A 25,299-nucleotide genomic window follows, 5' to 3' on the forward strand; every position below is an offset into this window, starting at 1 on the left:
CTTGAAAAAAAAAAAATATTTGACGTGTATTTTAGTGTTTAATTGTGACGCCCAAGTCCCATCCGCTAACATGGAGGGGGCGGAGCTTATGACTTATACTGCAGCCGGCCACCAGGGGGAGCTGTTCCGTTCATACTGGGCCAATCGGGCCGAACCAGTAACATAATAGCAGAACAACCTATAAATAACGACAACTCCAAATTTTTCCTTTGTTTCAAAGACGTAAAGAATCACATGATGAAAATATTCACCTTAAATATCCTTTTACAAAACATTTCATGAACAACCTGAAATATTTATAGGAAGAATTGTGCAGTTTCGGCACATTGTTGCCATCTGCTGTTGCGTTACGTCCAAACAACAACTCTTTCTATACCAGTGTGACCCCTAGTGGACAAATTAAGAACAGCAGTTACTGTTATTGAGAAGATGGGCCAGATTGGACCCTCTGGCAGGCCAGTTTTGGACTGCGGGCCGTATGTTTGACACTCCTGCCTTGACTGATAGTGAAGCTTATTAGCAAAACTGTAGATTGACTTTGTATTTCAGTAACAAGCAGAGACAGAGAAACAAAAATTACCGACATCACCGCTATCGACAACTCCCCACCCAGAGGTGACAGAGGTACAGGAGGTAAAACTGAACAGCTCCAATTAATTTCTGAGGACTTTTTATTTTGTCTTGAGTCACAACAGCTGTCTCGATTTACCTACACAGCTCAACTAACTGGAGTTTAATCCTAGAATATCCTTTTTTTTCTTTTAAACTAAGATTCTTGTCAGCTGTTGCTGCTGAGGTGAAGCATACATTCTTCACCATTCATCGCCGTCCCCCTCCAGAGTCACACAAATCAAATTTCACCTCTAGAAGGAGACGGAAACCATAAAGACAGATTAAAAAAAAATGATCTGGTTTCAGGTTTGAGGGAAGGCCTGGGATTGAAAATATAACCGTATTGTCTCCAAGCTGTAAAATAAAGCACAGATAAAGCAACACGTCTTCTTCCTCTTTCCCCCTGTGAGGTTCATTCATCAGATAATTCAAACTCTCATGAATCACGGTGAGGCAAAAAGAGAGAAAAAAAAAGAAACACGTTGGTGGTGAGTTGTATTTAGATAAGGTGAAGTTTACTCATTGTCTGCGCATATGAGTCAGACAAAGACATTTTTTTTAAATTTATTTATTTTTTTTACATATGAGGCTGAGGAGGGAGGGGGAGGAGCGAGCAGCGGGGGTTTATAAGCGCAAAAGCGGAGACCTCCACTCCACTCGGGATTTACGCACAGAAAAAAAAAACAGAACGCCTTTTCTTTCTGGAGCAGGTTGAAGTTCGTTGGCTCCTGTATGCGTCCAGATCAGAGGAGTTCTTCTTGACTACTATTGTTTGTTTTGTTTTTTGTTTTGTTTTTTGTTCTTGGCACTTTTAGGTTGAAGCAAGCATGGAGGCTCTGAAGTTTGTAGTTGTGTTGTTGGTGGTGATGTTCGTCCAGGTCTTCGACGCGCTGGGGACTCCGCTGTCCGGCGAGGACGCAGACGAGGAGGTGTGGACGGTGGAGAACTGGCAGGTAAAACTGGAGATGTGTTTCAGACTGCGTTTACTGCCACGAGAGAAAAAGGGGGCGCATATAGACTTTAATTTTCTTGTATTAATGAAAAAGCGTTTGGCTAAATAGACTAAAACGTTCCTCTGAGACACTTTTCCACCATCTGGTCTGAATTTAAATCTAGTTTGACTCATACAGAGACAACAAAACCTCCAACTTTTGCTTTTAATTAATCTGAATCTTGTGAGAAGCGGTTTCATTCCAGCACCGCGGACAGCGACGACGCGTCGAAAACATCGATCAGTAAAATTAAAACTTCATGATAAATTAAAGATTATTACAACCACAGCCCCACCGGTTCCTTATCGGTTATAAAACGTCGCTTATCTCCCACTAAAACTGTCAAGTGGCATCTCTTTGCTTTCCACCTGAGTGGGCACCTTCACGAGTTTGATATATGTCAATAAGAAATGTTTTGTTTCGTTGTCCAGTGATTTATTCGCAGACAAAGAAGCTTGGTGTCAAAGCCGTGGTGCGTTTTTGATGCTAAAAGAGGCTCCGATGATCGGTCTGTTTTTTTTTAGTCGGACAATCGACGAGCAAGCGGTTAACCGCAGGAAAACGACTCGACGCCAGAATTTGCGTAGGGAATGGCAGGTTTTGGGATTGGCAATGTTGCTAATAAATAAATAAATAAATCATAGTGTCAATTTCAAATCCAAGTATTTCTTATGTAGAATAAAGGTCTCGTCTTGGCAATCTCAGACTGATATGTCAAACCGTATTAGAGCTGTTTAAGATAAAATAAGATGAGAAAAGAAAAGACAATATGTGGTTTAATGAAAAAAAAGAAAAGGGAAGACAAGAGGAGGAGAGATAATGTGATGAGAAAAGGTAAAAAAAAAAGATATATACGTATATATAAAAGATAAGAAAAAGTAAGAAAAGAAACGTAATGAAGATAAGGTGAAAGAACATTGAGGCGAGAAAAAATAAAAGATGGTTTAATGAAAAAATAGAGAAGAAAAGAAAACTATAAAGTAAAATAAGATCAAAAAGAGAAGAAAAAGTAAGAAAAGAAAAGGTTTAATAAGACAAGATAAGAACAAAATATGAATAAAAATGTATGAAAAGAAAAGAAAAGGTTGATTAAAAGAAATGAAAAGAAAAGACAAGTACTTTATTGATCCCTCGTAGGAGAAGTTCAGGGCAACACAACAGACTCTACTGATCCTGAGACAAAATGTAACATTTAAGTGATCAACAGCAGTTTTAAAACAAAAATAAAGACAAGATATGTTTAATGACCATATTCCAGCTCCTCGTCAGAATCAGCCAATAAATTCAGTTGTTGAATGTGTGTAGCTTACTCTGTTTGTGTTTGTGTGTGCGCAGGGTTACCCGCCAGAGAGAGGAATAACCATCCGACTCGCAGATCTCATCAAACGCTCCAAAGCTCAGCAGTTCCACGGCCTGATGGGAAGAAGCTCGGGTACACAAGCAAATAAGCATAATAGTAGTGTAAAAGGTTTAAATGGATGTTTTCATTATTGTGATCATTATTGTTTTATGGTTTTGTTGTTTATTCCCGCCTCCCCACCTCCAGTCACACCTCCTCCTCCTTGTTGCATGGCTTTAATTTGAGCTTTCTGTCTTCGTTCCAGGTGCGTCTCAACCTGTGAGACTGGGCAGGAAAAGTGAGTATAATCACATCGTAGGGAAAGACATTAAAAGCAGCAGGCTGGGCGATAACGGTAACAAAGAGCTGCCTCTGTTTTATTCCTACCAGGGAATAAAGGCGAGATGTTTGTCGGACTCATGGGCAGAAGGAGTTTAAGAGGAGGTAATTCAAACTCAAGTGTCCTCAGAGGAAATTTAAATTTTTAGCCGGAAGAACTAGATATCTTTTAAGAGCGTTTCTTTTCAGCTGTTATTGAGTTATTTGGAAAGAATATAAAGACTAAAGAGACTAAACTGGCGACTAATCCGATTTTTCCCCCTTTTGTTTTCCAGACGTAGAAGACGACGAGTGGAAGTCTGACTCTTACTGAAGATGAAACCTGAAACAAACCTGAACATAATCGAAGCTCCCCTCAAAATTATCAAGCCCTCGCTCGGTCCTTCGTTGTTGACCAACGTGACGCCGAGCGGGACCGCGCCTCGGCCGAGAAACGCGGTCTCGAACACCTGTTGCAATCACCTGAAACGAATGCAAGCTGCTGCAAATCACTGATTTATTCCGTTCAATGTTGAAACTGTAATGTTTAATCTCATTTAAATCGATGTACACGTACTGTATGTCTTTTAAAAGAGTTTGCTTATTTCATGCCAAATCTATTAAAGATCATGACATTAGCCGAGCGTGTGTTGTTGCTTTTCTGCGGACGGAAAAGTTGCATCAGCATCACAAATAATTTACTCTTCAAGTTCCTCTTTTCACTTCTACAAGCAGCCCAAGTCATTTCTTTCTTCACAGCAGAAGCGGCAGGGGTAAAGATTTCTTCAGGGTACAACCTAAATGAAAAAATCCGCAGTTCCAAGAACGGCCACTAGAGGCTGGCTCCAAAAGTGAGTCAGCAGTTGCCCAGCGGAGGTGTCGTCACGACTTACGACTGATGTTACAACTTGAATTTTGTGTACATGATCACAAGCTCCTTTTGGTGCAAATGAAGCAACAGCTCGCAAACGGTTAGCTTAGCTGAGACTGAAACTGCTAGCTTGGCTTCGTTTGAAGCTAATACAATCAACCACCAATTCACCATTTTCCAGTCTTTGTGCTAAGATAAAAAGATAAAAAAAAGCTACAGGTTGTAGCTTCTTAGTTGACGTACAAACAAAACGACAACCTCCTTTAGTTGAAAAGTGAATATAAGGCAAATGTTCCAAAAACCGCAGTTCCACTAATGTCCACTAGAGGCTGGCTCCAAAAGTGAGTCAATCCCCATAGACTTCAATGTTAAAATGCACAACTTTAAGTTCAGAGCCTGGTACAAAAACAGTTTTCCTCATAATTGTACATTAAACGACTCCATATAAATTATATCATGGTTTAAGTTTACGCATAATTGAGGGTGTGGTCGCTTTTGAGTGACGGTTGGGTGTCGTCACACTCGGGCTCCACCTATAGGCGGAGTCAGGCACTGCCAAGATGGCGACGTCCAAAGGTGCCAAAACCGCTCTTCGGGAAAAATGTAGCAAAGAATTTTTTCTTTCGTAAATATCTCAAAACGAACGCTGAGACCTCTCGCCATCACATCTCCAAGATACAAATCATAAAATGAATGAAGCGGTTGGAGTGACCCTTTAAAATGTCACATAGCATAATGTTATAAAATTACTGTTCAAGCCACTTTAAATTAAACTAAAATTCATGGTAACACTGTTGGTCTGCTATTTATTTATAGTCTGACATGACTAGATGCATTATATTCAACTAGCAACCTCCCTTGTTCGCCATTTGTCCATACGTTCCTTACTAGCTATGTCCAAACAGTCGTTGCCAGGGGAAACAGACGACATACAAACAACACAATCAGACGACGCTGGCCATTTGTTTCATTTATTGAAGGGGAAGTTGGAGGCAGAAACAACTACAACACAAGCACAACTGAGCTACACCACGAATGCCACGCTACTTCTGTGAGTTGCTGCTTTGTGTGAGTGGTTAAATGAAGGCGGAGGCGGAGGCGGAGGCGCAACGACGACCTCTCTAGCGACTTATGGAGGACGAGGGAACGTGTTGTCCCAAGTAGCTGTGATCCTATTCAGATGTGTTGGTAACTAACAAAGGTTGCTCTGAAGTTGCCCGTCTATAGCTGCCATTGGCACAGAGAGAAAAACAACAAGACAACGGGAAGAAATTAAACCACGTGAAAAAAAAAAAAAAACTGTTAAGGACTTCTGGATTCGTTCAGTTGCTCTAATTTAATAATAACTCTCTAATTTCAAAGTTTTTGCCAAAAACTGATGCTTTTGTTTTCAGGTGAAGGGAAAAACGTTGCATTCAGGTTCAATTCCTGCTAAGAAAATGTTCTCTGCTTATGTATAACGGTTATATAATCTTTAATTCTGAGGCGTTAAAACCAAAACTGATCATTTAAAGTTACTCAGAACAAAAACTGCTCATCGTCAGGAGTGTTTTTAAGGATGGAGATTTTTTTTTTTTTAATTATACCTTTTCAAAGTCACTCTCCTGTCAGTGCACGTCAGAGTTATTAAAATAAAAATAAAACAGTCATGAGTAATTTCAGTCAGCAGCACATTATAGAGATTTATTGAGAACAGGTGCTAAAATGATGATGAATGTACGTCATTGAAAGCCACGGCCTGTTCGAGTTGAATTTGATTCAGTGCCGTCACTCGTCTTTTCTCCCTCGTGAAAAACCCAGTGGGAAAAAAAGGATTAATAAAAAGAAAAACAGAAAATTCCTGGTAGAAAGAAAAAGTCACAGTTAAAAAATAAAAACATCTTCAACCATGTGAAGCTTAAAGGCAACATTTCGGACACCACAGAAGAAATAGTTTATGCGGTTGAGAATGACACAAAAGACACAAAACAAAGAAAAAGATCGTAAAAAAACAAAACAAAAAAACAAACGCGATGGTTGATTCAATCTGACATCGGCGGCCACACACCTCCAATTTCACAGCCAACTGCCGTCTAAGCTTATGTATGTTTAAAGGAACACTTCAACATTTTGGGAATTAAATTCATTTTGTTTGATGACGCAGTTTAATACTACTCTCGTGTCTGTACAGTAAATATGGCTGCCTTCAAATGTCATTGTGTTTATCGCGTTTGCAAGAGAAGCCGTCTTGTGGTTCTCATTACCCACGTAACTGAAAACATTTTCACGAAATGTGATGAGTTTGCCAACGTGATTTAGTCGCATTACATGCCTGAGGAAAATCTTGATATTCCTCCCTTGTTGTTCACTACATAAAGTCACCCAGTCGCTAGCGTGCTAACAGCTAGCCTCTGTGGCTTATGGTGACGACAGTTGCCTGGCAGCGGTGTTGTCACGACTTACGGCTGACGTTACCACTTGAACGGCAAGTATTTTGTGTGAGTGACTTTCAATGTCGAAACCACGACCGCAATCTGAGTTTAAGCAAGAAAATGAAGCAACAGCTAGCTTAGCTTAGCTGACATGGAAACTGCTAGCTTGGCTTAGTTCGAAGCTAATAAAATCCACCGGACTGTTCTAGTTATACAAGACTATTATGCTGCTTCTGGTCTTTGTGCTAAGCTAAGCTAAGCTAAGCTAAGCTAAGCTAGAGTTCCATTTTAAGCAAGCAAATGAAGCAACAGCTAGCTTAGCTTAGCTGGGATTGAAACTGCTGGCTTGGCTTAGTTCGAAGCTAATAAAATCCACCGGACTGTTCTAGTTATACTAGACTATACTGCTGCTTCCAGTCTTCAAGCAAAGCTAAGCTAAGCTAAGATAAGCTAAGCTAAGCTAAGCAGCAACAGGCTGTAGCTTCACAGTTAGCTACAAACCAAGCGACAACCTCCTTTTGCTTATGAAAACTGCAGTTTCTCAAAATCCCACTTGTGGCTGGCTCAACTTTACAGTAGAAATAAACATGTTTACAGCCTGGTTCCATTTTGGTTGCCGTTAGCCGCACAGACATAGACATACATATATATTGTATATGTATGTCTATGTTTAGCTGAGCTCTGACGTGTCCATCAGTGTAATCGGTGTACCAGGAAATCGTGCACTGACAAAAGTTCCATGATGTTTGGAACGCAAACTTTCACGATCCACACATTTTTTTAAATTAGCACAGAGCCAAGATGGCGACGTCCAGAGGCACCACACGGGGCTTCAAAACCGTTACAGACATCACATCACTACAAAATGAAGCTTCAATCAGGCGTCAAGTCTCAGCTCCGTTTACGCTTCACCTCTTTGACCATTTCTGAATTAGTTGTGACTTTGGCGTTGCCAAGACGGCAACGACACTGAGCTTCAAAAACTATCTGTGACGTAGAGGAGGGTTCATCTATATTTAATGGTACAGACATGAGAGTAATATCAAGACTTGGTCAGGTTCTCAACATATTTACCAAAACATCTTACTATTCTTTACAATTTTTTATTAACTGAGTAAAAACAACAAAAAAGTTGATTCAAATATCTGTTTTCAATCAATCAATCACAGTGAGCTATTCAGAACAGAAAATAATAATAATAATAAAGGCTGCCAGTCAGGCTTACTAAATAAAAGTTTGTCATTGTATTTTTCTAACTGCTCTCAGCAGTAGTGACGGCGGTAACAAGAAGTGACAATGTGCAAAAGAGACACGTCCTGATTCGATTGTGTGTCACTTTTGATAACAGGAAGTAAACTTCTAAAATGTAATCGTCTCCGGTGGCGGGGAGATGCCGTGGGTTCTCCGTCCTGTACCTTTAAAGAGCTTCTACACACATTCAGACCTACATACAATTATTAATTTGTTTTATCCAGATAAATATTTATATCCACAAGGAAGCCAGTCCTACGAAGCAGACATTCCTCTACGTTCCTTTACGTTCTACGCAGTTAACGTATATATCGTTTGATTTTTTTTAAATTTTTTTAAAAAAAGAATATAAATAGCATATTTTTAAAAAATCTAGTAAAAACAAAAAGGATAACGCTCGCCGGGGAAAAACACACATTACATATCGTCACACATAAAAAAAAAGAAGAAAAGCTTAAAATGGGCCGTGGCTTTTATACAGTGGTAAAACCTTTAGAGGTAGAAAAAGTATGAAATATCATCGAGAACTAAATAATAACGACACGTTTGTAATCTCCCGCTCTCCTAAAAGATGAGACTGTAGACATCGTGAAGTAGCACAGCTGAGATAAAAAGGTAACAGAGTACAACGAGGCCAGTGGCAGCTATAGCTTCCTGGCTAACCGGCTGCTAAATACTCAAAACGATGTGTTGGGTGGTTATTGATTGGTTCTGGGTTCAAAGAGTCACTGTTTGGTCCGGATGTCATTTGTTCGCTCTTACACAAGAAGACAAAGTAACAGACAACTCCTCATGCCACCACAAATTACCCCTTCCAGACTTTACACCGTTGACACGACAGTAATTTACGCCGAGTTTTATTGGACCTCCCAGAGAATAATCCAATCAGCTTTGTGAGGGAACTCTCTACGAGTCATGTGACCCCGGCGGTAACCTCACGTCCTTTTCTTAGAAACTTTAATGCGTGCCAGAAGGCCCTGTCCTGTTTAATCAAAACCAGCTGGTCTGTGTCTGCCGAAACCCGTTTAAAGCGAGTCGGCGCGAGGCCCGACCTGCGTTGTGTCGACCGCCCGGAGAGCAGAATGAAACGCAGCGGACGTTCGGTTCGGGCTGTCCCAGATTGGATTAGGGAGCGAGTGTCTGGGAGGAGGCGCGCTAACGACAGACGATTACTTTCACTTTTTAGGTAACAAATGAGGTGAAACGAGCCACCACATGTAGGCCGACATCACCGGCCTCTGTGCAGCCCATGTTATCTAACTAAGCTACTTTGTGCGAGATTCAGTATTAAATAAAGGCGTCACGTGTTAAGTTAAATGTTTAAAATGCATAAATGAACCAACCATTGATGAAATAACCAAACAAACTATTCAAACTCGACTCGTTATTATGAAATCGAGTACCTCTGGAGACGCTAACTGGCTAACGATGGTAGCAGCTGCTGCTAGCTTAAGAAAAGGCCACGTGATTGGCTGGAAGGTCAAAATGGAAGCGACGACATGTGACGTTAAAATTAAATTAAAAGTGCCACTGAGGAAAAAAGAAAACACTATGCAAGATAAAGATGTTTCGTCCTAAAAAGTTCTTTTGGCATTTCATTTTACCAAATGAGTTCTTATCACTTCACCACAACAGTATTTAAGTTCATATTTAGCTGCATTCATATACTTTTTTAATCTGTTAATCATTCACACACATTACTTTTCATACGTCCTGGTCCGACAGATGTTTTTTTTTCCACATACAATAACGTTTTCTTTTTAAATATATATATTTCTGATAAGTCTTTCAGATTTAAGTCCACATTCATGCACATTTTCCTATTTTTTTCTTGTCATCTTGTGTAACGTCCAAACAGAGATTTGTCCTCTGAAAAGCCTGGTGGACACAGTGACTGCTTGAACCCAGAGTAGCGGCGGACTCTCTAAGTGTTACTGTGCTATAGTTGTGAGGGTTTAGGCTCCGGGTGTGTGAGCATGCCAGAGTACGAAGGACGATCTGTCTAGGTGTGTTTGTTTTTTTGGGGTTCAGTGTGTGAAAAGGAAGCTCCTCTACGTCCCTTTAGGCGGGGTCCATTTTAAGGCTGTGGGGTCAATGGTTTTGCCGTTACCACGCTTGGTCTCCTTGGCCTTCCAGTCGTCAATGAGATCCTGAAGGAAATGAACACGGGTTGTAATGACCTAAAGTATTCTCTTATAAACGAACAGAGCAGCACAAAGAAAACTACGGCCGTGCTTCCTACCTGTCGCTTTAAAACCAGGTGCTTTCCCTTCCAGTATTTGAGCATCTGGAGGGACTGTAGTGTGCTGACAATATCCACCGGGTTCACAGCCGTCTCTTGGCTGATCTCTGAAGAGTGAAACCAGAGTTAGACTCGTGGGTCAGGGCATCAGCAGTGTCTTCTTAGGATCCTAATGTTTGAAGATGAATCACACTTAAGGAAGACAACTGGACTTGTAGAGTTTCCTAAAGACTTTTCATCCACGTAGCTTCATTTCTAAACGACTGATGGGGAGTTGTGGTTTAAATAGGAACATCTGTGGGTGTTAACCTTCAGAAACTCACATGACTAGTGTCAAATAACAACTAGATACTTACCTGTCGTGTTGAGGGAACCGTATTTTATTGACCATTCATTTCCAGTCCTTAAAGGGGAACTGACTTTTTTTTACAACCTGGACCTTATTTCTGGCATAAAATACGATCGTTTAACTTTGGTGTCATTTGGAGTTGTTCGGAAAATATTTAGATCCAGTGGAGCGCCGGGTATATCCATATAGTGGGAGTGACTGGGGCACCGAAATGTAGCCTCTAAATAATGCGTTATCTGGCGCTAAACTCGTTCATTTCACCAATATTTTGTTCTCCGTTGAGTCTAGAGTTGCCTGTTATCATCATCCGGGGTCTGTAGATTGACCTACTAACCTCTGACCTGGATGATGTCATCTCTGAGCGACGGTTGGCTTGTTTACCTGTAATATGCTACTGCTAGTTTTTTCCAACATGGCTGAATATTTTTCAGGTAAACAGGTAACTCCGGACTCAACGGGGAATAGCACTCGCGTACCATAACAAAATATTGGTGAAATGAACGAGTTTTGCGTCAGATTATGCATTATTTAGAGGCTGCGTTTCGGTGCCCCATTCACTCCCACTATATGGATATAGGAGGATCTAAACATCGTCCAAACGACTCCAAATGACACCAAATATGGGTTATATGGGTGAGTAAACGATCGTATTTTATGCCAGAAATAAGGTCCAGGTTGAAAAAAACAGTAGTTCCCCTTTAAGAAGCTACTTCAATGAAACGTCTTCAAGAAACTCCACAAGTCCTGTTGCCTTTCTTTGGTGTTTGTGGTTGTAGATGACCTGGAGAACCTTCACAGACGTAGGATGACTAGTACTAAACACAGACGGTGCTTTGGGTACAAACAGGTCTGGGAACCCACAGGGAAGTTCCTCTAAGAACTACAGTCCATACCTTCAAGTGGTATATCAACATCACTTAAAGACTGTGACTGTACCTTTACAGGAACAATGAAAAAGTTCCTGTGCTGTGAAAGTGCTTAAATATAATAGTTTTTATGTATTCAGACATTTTCTTCCTAGAGCCCAGCTGCTAGTCTTTAAAACTTGGAAATAATAATAATAATAAAAAGAACATTTTGTTGACGCATCACTGTTGTGGTTATTGTGATTTCCAAAAAACTGGATTTTACTGGATCAGAATGCTAAAACCTCAAGAAAGTAAGACTTTTCCTGTCTTTCCATGTCGTGTTTTAACAAAGCATTTTATTTACAGCCGATGAAAAGACTTCTGGATGACGATAAAACCCAGTTTGTTTGTTTGTTAAAGTCTACAGTCACAGATAACAAACAGAGCAGCCAAGTCACGGCCGCACAGAGGGAGAATATATTCTGAATAAAGAACCGGATGACGTTGAAGACATCTTCCTAAACCTAAATAACATTCAGACATTTGGAATAAAAACAAGCTCAAAAGGAAATATTGATGTGAGGGAACAGAGTGTTAATAATGTCATGGTTGCTGTGTGACCCTTGATGCTTTTATTACTTATTTATTTAGAGCGACAACAATCCTTTTCGTCACACTACGTAAAGCGACAAAAGGACGGACGAACTGACGTAAACCAGATCTATTTCAATTAATATAAACTGTGCGCAGCATATTATGGTTTTGTAAAGTTACAGGTCAGTGTCTTATCTGAAACCTTACATGACTGAAAATCCCAACAGTCTATATCTGTTAAGAGGCAGGACGTTTGTTTGGATATTTGTCAAGAGTTATCGTAAACTGCCAAGATGGCGGCGGCCGGAAACCGCCACGCTGAGCTTCTCCTCAGGCTCTCCTCAGGTAACCTTTGGGCGACGTACTGTTGGGATTAGTCTTTGTTTTAGACCAGGGGTTGTAGCACACTATAATGTAATAATTTCCTGATAATGTAATAACGCCTGAAAATTTTAGAAAAATTGCACTGAACTCGATCGAAAATGTAATAATATAAGTAAATCTCATAATATACTATAAGTATGACAGTATGTCAGCTGACCACTATGTCACTTGACATAGAGTAAGATGTCAATTTGACATGAGTGGATATGTAGGCCTATGTTTATGTCAGGTGTCATGTAATGTGTATGTAGGTGTTATGAATGCTTATGAATACCCTCTTCAAATGAAGCGTTACTGAAAGATGTTTTGTTGGTTTGTGGTTGTTTTCACGAGGTAGTGATTTGTTGGAAATCTGTGAAGAGGTACGTTTAGGGAAGAGTTACCTGGGGTCTCCAGTGCTGCTCAGAAGCTTATCTGAGCTGGAATTCTGGTCTCCCAGGGAGGTAAGTCCGTCACCCTCTCAGTAAGACCAGGATGTAGTTGCATGTCCCTGCGTATCTGCACATGTGCATATGGCTGTATGCTACTCAAGGTCTGCAATTTAACCCAACAGTCTTTGTGTTGTTTCAAATCCGGTGTATATAACATTCTTAGATTCTCAAAACACAAAATGCAGAACTCTGGACTGAAAATGGACATATATATTACATTATCTGTCAAGTATTACATAATCAGTTTTGAAAAAAAAAATAAAAAAAAAATCCTGATAATGTAATAAATTCCCAATAATGTAATAGGGTATTACATTATTGGGAAAAATGTTATTACATTATCAGTCAGGATATTTTATTACATTATTGGTGAAGTTACTACATTATTGGGTTTTATTACATTTTCGATCGAGTTAAGTGCAATTTTTATTACATTATCAGGAAATTGGCCAAGGATGGAAAGATGGAGCGGGGACCCCCTACTTATGTATATGTGTATTTAAAGACATTCAAATTTATGGAAAAATAAAAAAAATAAAAAATTGCAACCCCTCTGCAGTACCTCCGCGGACCCCCTGTTGAAGACCTCTGGTTTAGACAATCAATCATTACTGGGTTTGATCCACCACTTTACTTTTAAACGAAGCAGCTCAACAACTACAAGGTGAACTGCCAATAAAGTTGTCAAACATATTCATGGTCACCAGAGGACGGATCCTCCAGACTTTGGTGCTACCCTGACACCAGTTTAGTGTGGTTTAGTTGGTTTGTTTCAACAACTGCAGACGTTCACATCTACCACTGTTATTAGGTAAAATATTAATTTGATATTCTCATAAAATCTTGTTTATATTGTCACTGTGAGCATGTGAGCTGGCTGATACACTGCAGCACTTCACTCAAAGGACTGTTTTTTGTTTGTTTGTTTTCATCACATAACCATTGATTTATTTTGTCTGGATAAAATCCCACCAGCAGAAATAAAACCGATGCACTCAGACAGCAGGAGCTTCCTCACGTCTCTGGGATGACCTACTTTCCTAGAAACTGCTGGTGGTTTCTTGTGCGCGTCCACTTTCGTTTATCACTTTAAACGCTGACTCTGTGTGGCCTCAGTGCTCTGTGAACCGTTCACTGCACACTTCAAACAAACACATACACTTTCAAGAGTCTATTTTGTGGCTTTCAGATTCCTCCCTGACGTTACAGCGGGGAACGTCTTGTCCTCTCTCTTTTCTCTAACGTTGTAACGGATGCCGTTGAGTTCACTGACCTTTGATGGAGATCTCCTTGCCCTGAAAGTTGTTCAGGTAGCGCAGCAGCACCTCCTTCCAGTAACTTCTGTAGCTGATGAGTCCCAGGTCAGACAGGGGGCGCTCGGGTGAACCCACCTTCTCCTCCACCTTGGACAGCAGGTAACCTGGAAGGACAGATCAAGTAGAGCTTTCTATTCCCTGGCCATCGTCGTTGGTAGTTTACTTTACGAGACCACAACACACAGAGAGATGTCTGTACTCACTGAAGTCTATGAGCATCTTGCCGTAGCCCTGCCTCATGTACTGCGGCATGGTGAGGATGCAGGACACGTTGTAGTTCAGGAAGGAGTTCTTCTCCTGCAAAGAGAGAATAAACACATGAAGACAACGGCTGCACAGACGTGGGATTTCACCAGAGCACTCTGCAATTATCCCTGGAGTTACCTTGGAGAAGTATCCGACCAGGTGGCACCCCGTGTTGTCGGCTTCGGTCATGACGTAGAAGAGGAACGGTTCAACGTCGTAATACAGAGTCTTGTGGTCCAGGAAGAGTTTCGCCAGCAGACACAAGTTTTGACAGTAAATCTAAGACAGGAAGAGCACAGCAAATCTGTCTGAGATAAAAAAAGGTTTATAATACGTTTAAACGTTCCTGCGCGAGGTCCGTCGACTGACTGGACTTGCTGAGGGAAGGTGAGGGAAAGACGTGCGTTGATCTCTCACCTTGTTCTTCTTTCCATCGACCTCAAAAACAGAGATGTTCCCCTTCCTGTAGATCTCATCGCCTGGAGGGTGCTTCCACACGCACTTGGCCTTCACAAGGGACAGCACAGACAAACGAGAGGAAATCAGTGGAGAGCAGGAGTAAACGTATGTACAGCACATTAATAACAACGTCTTGATTGGTATCGGGGCAGATCCAGGCAATTTTTAAGTATCAGGATTTGGGTATCACGTGAGACAAGATGGAATTAATCTACAACAGACAAAAAGAAAGGTCATAACCAAAGAAGGAGAGGGAGTGACATCCTGACTTTCAGTCCCAGGGATGATCCAAGCTACTGAACACTGGATCTGACCAACAGCATCATTGTCTTTGACTCTTTCTGTAAAACTGCTTTAAACCACATTGAGTGGAGTAAATTAACATCAGTGGTGAATTTCAGCTGAGCAGCCAGTCTGGAGAAGATGTTTCTCAGTCTAAACTGCACCAGAAGGGCAAAGGGTCAGTCTAAATGCAGTCTGCATGGTCTAGGAATACAATCATGAATGGCCTTAGGTGTTGAGATAGTACCGTCACAGTTTGAACCGAGGCTCATTTTGTGCCACAGTCCATTTTGACTCTGAGGCTTCAAGATCACTGATATGATGCAGCGATAAATCCTCTTTAGTGCTGTATTGTTTTTCCAGTTACTGAGATACTGGATGAGTAAGGGAACAAACACTTCACCAAAATACTGAGACATAGATATTAGCATCACCTCTAAAGGTCTGATGACTTTGACGATGAAATTTGCCAACAAATAGTTGGACAAACGTTTAGTGAAGTTGTGAATTAAATGCTGTCCACAGGATCTGGACCGTTCCTCTGTTAGCGTTAGCGTTAGCCTTTTCAGATGCATTGCAGTAGTACTTTAGTTGTATTTCAGGACCGAATATTTTCCGTCATTGACCGTTATTTATTTTTATTTTTTTTAAATGTGACGGAAATATCTGAAGGCCATCCGTCATTTTGACAGATTGCAGTTCACACCCCTGACCACTTGGTGGCGAGTGACGTTATTAATTGGCTCTTGTCTCTCATCGCAGTTTGCGTTCCAAACATCGCGGAACTTTTGTCGGTGCACGATTTCCTGGTACACCGATTACACTGATGCACACGTCAGAGCTCGGCTAACTATAGGCAGCTAACGGCTACCAAAAGGGAATTTGCATACCACCGACCGAAGCACTTCAACCCTACGGTACCGTCTAAGAGCTGTTTACGCTAGCAGTCCCGTTCCGAGTATGGACAAGACGTGTCGGCAGCCGAAACTTTTATTTTTTTTAACCATTTAAAGTCAATACTGTTCTGAAAAAAGTACTTAAAATTAATGAAACTTTAATGAAAATGAAATGCTATCGAATATGTCTTTATTGTCATTTTAAAAAATTAAAGTGACCTTGTCAGTCAAAATGACCGACAACGAAAAAGTCTAGCGCAACCTCTGTTCAGGACTGACATGTCACGGTAGCATGGGCTTCATCTTTAGTGAAGCATTTCCACACACTTGATGAACCGCTGCTTGTTTGCTGCAACGACCCACTGGGCTCCTCAACTGTCTTCTAGGAGGCGTCCATGTTGTTAACGTCACGTGATCAATGACAAGTTGATATGACGCAGTGAAATCAACAAACTGACTAGACGATTAGTCTGTACAACCCCTACTTGTTTCAGCTTTTTTGTTTGGATCTACCAGGATCTGAACGACGGAGAACCTTCGCACTAAATGTTGTGAACTACACTTCAGAAAGAGATTCTGGACTCTGACTTTCTCTCATTAAAGTCTAGCATGCGTCCGCAGGAGACGCCTTACCATGTGCCTGCGCAGAATGGTCTGGCTCTTCATGTACTTTAGGCAGAACTCGCACATGTAGAGCCTCCCCAGGCGGGCGTACTCCTCCGGGTACGGGGAGTGGTACCAGGTGTCCAGTTCGTAGCGTCCGAACACGATGGTCTTGATCATGTTGCTGCCCTCCGACACCTGGCCGGCCAGACGGAGCTTCTCCTGTTCGGCCAAGGACAGGAGGGGGGGGGGGGGGGGGGGGACAGGGAGACGAGGTGCAGAGAGGACAAGAAGAGAGGGCAGGCAAGCAGAGGGGAGAGAGGAGAAACTAAAATTATTCGGGGAAGAGGATCAGACTTCAATAAACCTCAGTGGAGGGAAACCAGTCACACAATAAAATGATGGGGGAGGAAAATGCAGAATGAAGAACTACGAGGAGAAGACTTCACGTAAATATTAGGGTGTAAATGTTATCAGTGAGGCTCTTATGATATTTACAACTAAAAACCTACTACCACTGTTTTAAAGCTTGTAACGGCGTCCCACAGGGATCCGTACTCGGACCACTTATATAAACCCTACGCCTATAATATCTTTGTAACTGTCTTCAAATGTAAGAGAGCAGACGTAAAACACAGAATGACAGGAAGTGAGTGTCCAAACTACCAAAAATATCTCAGACTCCTCCAGCGGCAGCAGAGGAGTTTTTGCGGACTGAAACAGAGAAGGACAAGAATAAGGCAGAAAAAGGGGGACGTGGGGGGGGGGGGGGGCACACAAAGGAAAGGGAGGAAGTAAACGAGTAAGGGAGGGAGTTGATGATGAGTTTTCTCTCTTACAAGGTCGTCCGATGCACGTGCCTGCGCTTTCCTGAACAGCTCGAGGTCGTAGTCGCTGGTGATGTTCTCCAGCAGCGGCTCCCGGCTCGTCCCGTGGCTTTCGCGGTGCTCCTGGCGGGAGACGGAGACGTTTAAAATAAAACATCTCGCGTTTTTATGTGACACTACATTTACTACATTTACTACGTACCATGTACTTGTCCTTCTGTTCCTTGTTGAGGCCAGAGTTCCTCTTCCTCCTCAGCTCCGTCACCTTCTCTTTGTATCGCAGCTGACGATCTGAAGGCGCCTGAGAGCACGGAGACAACTTTAACACTGATGTTTGTGATCTGTAATAAGCCTTTCAGCTCATTAATTCTAAAGAATGGCAAAGATAGAGATAAAAAATATTAAGTAATAATGTTGTACTAAATTATATTAATGTTTGATCACTGCTTGGGGACAATTTAAAGCATGTGACAGCTCATAATCACAAGTCAATTGCTTTAAACACTTGTAGTGGCGTCCCGCAGGGATCTATACTTGGACCACTTATATATGTTATTGTATGCTGATGACAGTTATCAATTATGTGTGTCCCAATCAAGTTTTTTTGGCCCCCTCCCCGATCTTAAATAAACTAAATTTCCTCCTCTGCAGATTCATCAACGTTTTTCTCATCTTACTTATATATTTATATAAATATACACGCCTAAATACCAGCCTTCACAGCCGTTACATTTTAAAATATAACGCCCGGAGCTGGGAAATGTCACAAAACACTTTCAGCTTTGTCTTGTTTTGAAACCTTCAATCAAGCAAGTTGTGTTTTTTAACCCCTTAACGCCTGAATTAATTTTTTTACAATTATATAAAGAAATTAATTATTTGAAACAGTGCGTCGCAAATTCACGACACTAGGCATGAAGGGGTTAGTTTGCTTCCAAATTTAGTAATGAATCCCTGCTACTGCTATACTCAGCCTAGTCCAATACCTTGATATTATGAATTGGTAGAAATGCACTGAGCTTATCTTTCGGTATTCATTATAGAGTTTTATTCTACTACGACACAACATTTTCTCCGGCGGCTGATGAGCACGGCCTTTGTTGCATAACACGCCGACTGTGACTCAACCCACAGCGGCCCTTCCCCACTTCCCTTCTCACATCCCAGCGTGATCTGAGGCATTGCTGCTTTTAGAGCAACGTCAGGGGGATTCCCTCCCATACACACAGATACACAAGGGAAAGTCACGGTCCAAGGGTCGCAGCCGTCACCTGGATTTACTCACTTCAGCTGACAAACAGAACTACCGTACACACATCTGTCCGTTTCAGGTGCGAGGTTGTGTCTGATGCTACCGTGAATGATTTCTATGACCATGTATGCTTTACGAACGTGTCACCTGGCTTCTCGTGGAGTGCCTGTTCTCGTCCTGGCGGTGCGACAGCGTCCTTTCCTCGGCCTGTTTGTCGCGCGTCGATGCCTTGCCCTGAAACGAAACATCAACACCGTCTGCCACCAACGACTCAACAACAGCCCGGCCCGCAGCGGGAACATCGCAGCAGCCATCCCCGCTGTTCCTGGAGGCTTCGCGGCTTGACAATTTCAATTTCTGTCTGCCCGGCTTCCTTCAGCTTCACCCACTGGACGCTAGAAAAATAGCTTCTATCTGACAGATGTGAATGTATTAAATGCTGCTAAAGCCTAATTAATTCATATTCCTTTAGTGATTGTTCAAGAACCGTAGAATGTGGATGCCTGTGTGTGTTTGTCTTTCATGTTTTGGCATATTTTACATGTTTTATTGTTTTAAATCAACAAGGTTTCACGCTCACTCTTTAGAGGGAATCCCTGTCGACTTATTTTTATGTTTCTGTGTGTACCTTGCATTCATCGGCAGAGAGGTTGTGGTAGAGGGGGCATCCTGATATGGAGAAATGTCTCTCATGTCTGCCTGTTAGATGACCTGAGAGGAGAAAGCAGGAAGCGGAAGATGAAGTACACAAACAAAACTTGGTCCACGGTTTAAAATGTCTGCGCCCTCACCCAGCGAGTTGCAGCCGGGCGTGGGACACTTCATGTTGAAGTTGTAGCTCTCGTGGAAGCGGCGTCGCTTGGGCCGGTGGGAGAGGTCGTGGGCCGCGGCTTCTTTGAGCGAGAGCTCCTTGGCCAGTCTCTCGTCCTCCTCCTGCGACACTACGATGTCGTTGCTCGACGACACGTGGTCGTTGTTCGGGCTGGAGACCTCGATGTCGGACTCTGAGGACGGGGCGTTTCCTGTCGGGGTGCGAGGAGGGGTCTCGTCCCGATCCGCCCCCCGCTTTATGTCTGGTGAGTCAAACGGGACGAGAAACACAATTAGAGAAACAAATGTTCTACCGATATTTGTGTGATAAAAGCATCTACGTAGCCGTCTCCTGCCACAAATCAACTTTAAAGGGGGTCTCTGCAGGCTGCGTATGTGCCCATATAGATGTGTGCTAACAGCCTCCAGCAGCGACTGCCAGCAGAGAAATCCAATAGTAAAGAGTAATGTCACTGGAGCAGAGGAGCAGCGTGTCGGCTCACAGACCCTGGCAGGACGTATCTCAGCTTCGTTTCCATTTTTCCAGTCACGCTGGGACATTCAAGATGTCAGTTTAAAGCCAACAAACGGCGTCGGCTGAAAAACACGGCTGAAATGTTTTATGTGTTGACAAAGATTAACTTTAACAAGAAACCGGGCAGAAAGGAAGTAAAAACGAAGGCTTGTAAAAGTATGAGAAGCTATTACAAATATTGCGATTAAAATAAAACTCTGGACCCACGTCCCGCCAATGGTCAGCTGTTTTCTGTTTCTCGTGCACCACGGCCACTGGTTGGACTTTTTAATCTGACTGAATGAACCTAATCAGCAGCGGGGGGCGTGTTGGTAAGAGAAATGATTTGAGTTCAGTTTCTTCGGCCCGCCAAAGGGTCCAGTCGTCGACTTTTTGGTCCAGACACAGACGACGTGAGGAGACACTGCAGTGGGCCTTTCACTAGATCGTCAACAAATCTGACGTCGACGATTGTAGCTTCTCAAAGAAACCTTCTTTCACTCATCTTCTCTAACCGCCTGTTCCTATTAAGGGTCGCGGGGTACACGAAAGGCGGGGTACACCCTGGACAGGTCGGCAGTCTATCTCAGGGCTAACACAGAGAGAGACAGACGACCATTCACACTCACACCTACAGCCAGTTGGACGGTGGGAGGAAGCTGGAGAACCTGGAGAGAACCCACGCAGACACAGGGAGAACATGCAAACTCCACACACATGGATTCGAACCCGGGACCTTCTCGCTGTGAGGCATCAGTGCTAACCACCTCGCCGCCGTGCCGCCCGACCTTAATAATAACCTCAGATATTTATCTAAACGGATTAAACGCTGCTAAACAGAGAGCTAATTTAATTTAACACAGCTCTAACTAACCGTACTTTAGGACAGAGACACTTGAAACGTGATTTCTTGGTGGAATAACAGGCAACAACTTAAAGTGGAAGCCTTTACCTTTTCTATTTTGTACTCAGTAAACAAATAAACCCAGACCAGGAGACACAGACTAAGACGGCGTCCTGTCAATTAAAATAAAGTAATTGAAAACATTTCATTAACAGCGACATCTTTTCATCTAATAACCTCTCTCTGCTTTAACGGACATGGATTGTGATCCTCTACAGTTCCTGGTCTGTGTGTAATAAAACGAGTCCAGCAGATCCACCGAGACATATTAGTCTTCTTTATAGTCAGGAACATGTTGTGATCACAGACATGACAGCGTCTGAACGTCCTCCTCCTCTCTCAGCCTCCACAGCCTACAGACGTACTCATCAGGATGTTTGTTTACCCTCTTTGTCGTCTCAGAACCACCCCCCCCGATGTTGCTTCAACCTTTTCTACTCACTCCTCGTTCACAAACACATCCCTGCCCTCTTACGACAAATTAATCTGCTTCAGGAGCGGGACGCGAACAAACACTCCGTCCCCAGTGTGTGTGTGTAATCTACGCACTCGTACCGTTAGCCTCGGTGTCCGAGCCGGACGACCTGCTCTGGCGGAGGGGGTACTTTTTGGCCGTGGCGTTTGTCGCCCCCTGCTGGCTGCGGGTGATCCTGCGCCCGGAGGAGAAGACCGACGCTGCTGTTGCTGTCGCTGCTGCCGCTGCTGCTGCTGCTGACTCCGCTGCCGAATCCTGGCCTTCGTCGGGAGCCGCGGCCGCAGGAGAGCTGCAGTTATCTGGAGAAGAGAGGAAGCAGTTTTTGAGAGGACAGACCGATAATCTGTCAAACTGGCCGCAAAGAAACCCAGCAGAAACAGCTTCCTTTTACAAATGTTATGGATGAGCTGAGATAAATGGATCTGAAATGATTAATTAATAAAGTATTCATTAGTCGAGCATCAGAAGAAATGATCAGCAACTACTCTGAATCTATTCAAAGACGTCCTTTCTCCTGCTTTGAGATTTAGACATGTGATTACTGCTGCTCTTTGTCTTCAGCAGGTTTTAATGCACAAATTAATAATCAGCAGATGAAATTACAATTAAAATAAGTGCCATGGATTCTTCCAACGGAAACTACGACGGAAACTTCAACAAAACAAGGACTGATTTCTTAAACCTGAGTACGCAATCGATACTCCAAGCAAAAATCTTAAGGTTTACTTGTTGCAGATGGCCTCAGCTGTTATAAAGACACAGATCCAGTCGTACAAAAAAAAAAAGGGGGTAAAAAGCTTTGAATCCACTACTTTATCGAGATAACTAGCCTCTGTTCAGTTTCTGAGTCTGCGCGAGGACAAGGGGATGACAGCCAACTCCTCTCGGTGACAAAACGCAGAAGAAACAGTGTTAGCCTTTCTTTCTCTTTCTCTGTCGTCGTAAATCCCCTCTGGCAGCCGGAGCAGAAAGAGGTCACACAGGGGGTGGGAGTAAAGATTATGTGAGTGTGCGTGGTGGTGGTGGTGGTGGTGGTGGGTGGGGGTCAGGCTGTCTGAACTCATTCATGCCTCTGTGGCTGCCATTATGCACTCACTTGCCAGATCTAAAAAAAGGAATGCGTTCTAATATAACAGTCCTGCTCTAAAGCTCAGCTTCATGACTGTTTAATACACTTTGAAACAGTGTCAGAAAGGTGGTGATTAAACTGGATGATCATGTAGTTTGTGGTGCTGTTAAACTAAAGTGTTTCTGTTATTAAGCCTGGCACAACACACTTCAGTAGTACTACTACAAACCACAGCCCCTAAATTGAAAACACAATTGAATCAACAGGTCCCTTTGTTATTTTAAAACGAATGCTGAATACTATAATCTTCAAAAAAAAAAAAAAGGGATTTAGTGCGGGACTGTAATTTTAATAAGGCATTTGTGTTCACTTGTGTAATTACTGCGCTGGTAAGTGAGTGTACTTATGAGGATACGATCAAACGAGCTCTAGAAATTAGCCACGTAAACACGTTTGGCTGAGTAATGTGAGTAAGATACGACAACACAATAATGTTACTCACTTGTACGGCGATTACGACCAGTCATAATGTTATGGCCGACTTGGTGTGTACATTTTTCTAACAGGTCATGTTATGAAGTTACTTGTTTTGCATGTAAACTGCACATAACACAGGAAGAGACGACATTAATTAGCATTGTTATTATGGATTATTGCCTCAACAACTGGATGAAACTGCATGCTAACAGCTAAGCTAATGATGCTAACCTCTATTATTTATTTATATATTTATTAATTTACACACATATATATATATTTTCTAAAAGTCAAACTAATTCTAATCTCAATTTGTCAGTTGGTTTGTGTAAGTGTCTTTATTTTAATAATAATACATTTTTACCTTGTGAGCTCTGGCTCAGGCGCAGGGACGCGCGGGTCAGGCGCGTGCTACTGCGCCTGCGCACGCTCTCGGAAGCTTCGGCGTGCTCGAGGTCGGCGGAAAAGTCCGAGTCCTCCGTTCCGTCCGAGCTGCTGCCTGCGGTCCTCTAGGAACAAGGAAAACAACGAGAGTTATCTGCAGTTGTTGAACGAAAAAACCACCAGAGGACCTCGATGAGATTAACTTCAATAAAACTGTTTATTTTTTATTTTAATTTACCAGCGGATAATTCAACAAAGATCCCATGCTGGAGGAGGAGCATCAGACCCTCAACATCTCCTTCGGAAATGAGTTCCCCCCTCTTACCTTAACAGATTTGTTAAGAAATACTCTAAATAAACCTTTCACCGACTGCACATCTCTTGCTCTTGCTCTTGCGCCAACCACAAAGCCTTGGAGGCATCTTCGGCGTCTCCAAATACTCCGCTTTGAAGACAAATTGCCATCAGCTCCAAACAAATCAGGGAAATGAACTTGCTCTGCAGCTCAGTTTGTCTCAAGATTGCCGGCCACACACAATGAATGGGGTTACACACTGATAACGGAGGGCTCACCCGGCACCAGAGAGCAGAATCCGGCAGTGTGGGGGTGGGGAAAGGAGGGGGACTCCTGCAGCGGCCACATTAGCATTGCACAAATAACATACTGGGGGGCCCCCTTCCATCGTTTCAAATAAGAATCCACCAGGAAAACCTGCTAACTCGCGGTGAAATAACACCCAAATTAATCTGTATTTAATTCGCAACACCTTATTAATTATTTCTCGTTAGCTTTCCCCTAGTTTAGTTGTAGTTTTATATTTTAAAATGTGACACAGAAGTCAACTCAGTGAATGTAACAAAACATCAATAAAAGAAATACAAAAATAATAAATCAAACAAAGTTTATTAGCTTACATTTTGAGAGATTTTGTGCAAAATAATACAATTTTACATAAAACCTAGCCAAAAAATAACAACTAGGCTAACAACTTTTAATTCCGGTTTAAATAAAACTCCTTGAGCGCGAGCGAAAACAAACAATTTGTAATAGAAAATATATTTAAACATAATAAATACAAGACCACGCTGTAGCTTGGGCCGCTAGCACACCTGACGGGACGACACTTGACAACTTCACAACAAGAGGATGCGCACGCAATTTGCATGCGACCAATCAAATTAAAAAAGAGGCGGGGTTTGAAAAGGCCCGGCCAATGAACGTCAAGTCGGTCCCGCCGCTGTCCAATCAGAGAGTTGTTTTGGTGCGGGCGCTCGTTGCAGCCTCGCGCACGCCAAAGGAACAGCCTGTTCCTTTTTTGTCAGTTGGCTAAAGCTGCCGTTAGACACGTTAAACTCTGTTCAGCACCCCCGCGCTCTTCTCCAGAGGAAATCTGACCAGAATTCACAAAAACACGTAGTTTTAAAGCTTTTCCTCATGTCCCGCGAATAAAAAAACGGCAGCACATTCTGGCAACTCAGCAATAAACATAAGCTAACTTAGCTTATTTTTAGCCACAGCACAAACCAGCAGCTCTTGTGTTTTTCTAACAACGTTAATATTCACCACACGCATGCTTCTTAATAAAAACACCACGTCGATGCACACTTTAGCCCCACAGGCTCGTCAGTATTTCCCACAGAGTTTGATTTCTGCCTCTGTGTTGGCTAACGTTAGCAATGACGTTATGTTTGTTTGTGGTACGATCTGCAGTCTGCACTAACGTCCGAGTCTGAGCAAACGTCCGCCTTACCTTTCTCCGGGGCATTTTTAAAAAAAAAAATGATGGGCCTCCGGCAAATTATTATCCCAGTTTATCTGCGGTTATGTGCAATTTACAACAGCAACAAATGAGCAGCCGTTAAGCCAACTCAGCTAAAAAAAAAAAAAGCGCATAAATTTCTCCGCACTTCCTAGGTGCTACTGCGCAGGCGCGTTCTGCGTTTCTGGGTGGTACGTTGACAGAATGACTCCGTGTGGAAAACATGGCGCTATGGTGGAGATGACCTTTTTTTATTATACAAAGCTAAATGCTTATGGACAACCCCATATTTTAAGTAGTTTTTAATAGAAACTGATCTGTATTTTGAGCCTCTTAAATGTATAACTAGTCAATCTACTCAAAATATATAAATGTATAGATAG

At 42.4% G+C, this 25,299-nt stretch overlaps 1 protein-coding gene across 4 annotated transcripts; it reads right to left on the minus strand.

Moving 5' to 3' along the window:
* Positions 1–5,089: 5,089 nt before the first annotated feature.
* On the minus strand, positions 5,090–25,233 carry LOC311506280 (histone acetyltransferase KAT7-like). 4 transcript variants are annotated; one of them, XM_084570176.1, is made up of 16 exons: positions 24,908–25,233; positions 23,137–23,281; positions 21,307–21,525; positions 19,315–19,596; positions 19,152–19,234; positions 18,671–18,757; positions 17,474–17,572; positions 17,284–17,394; positions 17,111–17,158; positions 16,475–16,666; positions 14,622–14,711; positions 14,343–14,483; positions 14,162–14,255; positions 13,916–14,062; positions 10,037–10,143; positions 5,090–9,944 (listed from the first exon to the last, which is right to left on the minus strand). In XM_084570176.1, exons 1-16 carry the CDS (start codon positions 24,920–24,922, stop codon positions 9,846–9,848), a joined length of 1,959 nt encoding a protein of 652 aa, XP_084426302.1. In that variant the 5' UTR covers positions 24,923–25,233; the 3' UTR covers positions 5,090–9,845. The 4 variants fall into 4 exon arrangements, with proteins under 4 accessions (XP_084426302.1, XP_084426301.1, XP_084426304.1 ...); XM_084570175.1 differs by lacking the exon at positions 24,908–25,233 and adding an exon at positions 23,395–23,473; XM_084570178.1 differs by lacking the exon at positions 17,111–17,158.
* Positions 25,234–25,299: the final 66 nt, after the last annotated feature.

Source organism: Chelon labrosus (genome assembly GCF_963514085.1).
Source record: "Chelon labrosus genome assembly, chromosome: 21".
NCBI classification, from domain to species: Eukaryota; Metazoa; Chordata; class Actinopteri; order Mugiliformes; family Mugilidae; genus Chelon; species Chelon labrosus.

Bases quoted from the DNA above. Each gene is read 5' to 3' on its own strand.
- LOC311506280 (XM_084570175.1), bottom strand. From the start codon at position 23,421: ATGGGATCTTTGTTGAATTATCCGCTG. The intron at 21,526-23,136 runs GTAAAAATGTAT...TCTCTTCTCCAG, and splicing joins CCTGAGCCAGAGCTCACAAG to ATAACTGCAGCTCTCCTGCG. The intron at 14,063-14,161 runs GTGAGTACAGAC...CTGTCCTTCCAG, and splicing joins CAAGATGCTCATAGACTTCA to GTTACCTGCTGTCCAAGGTG.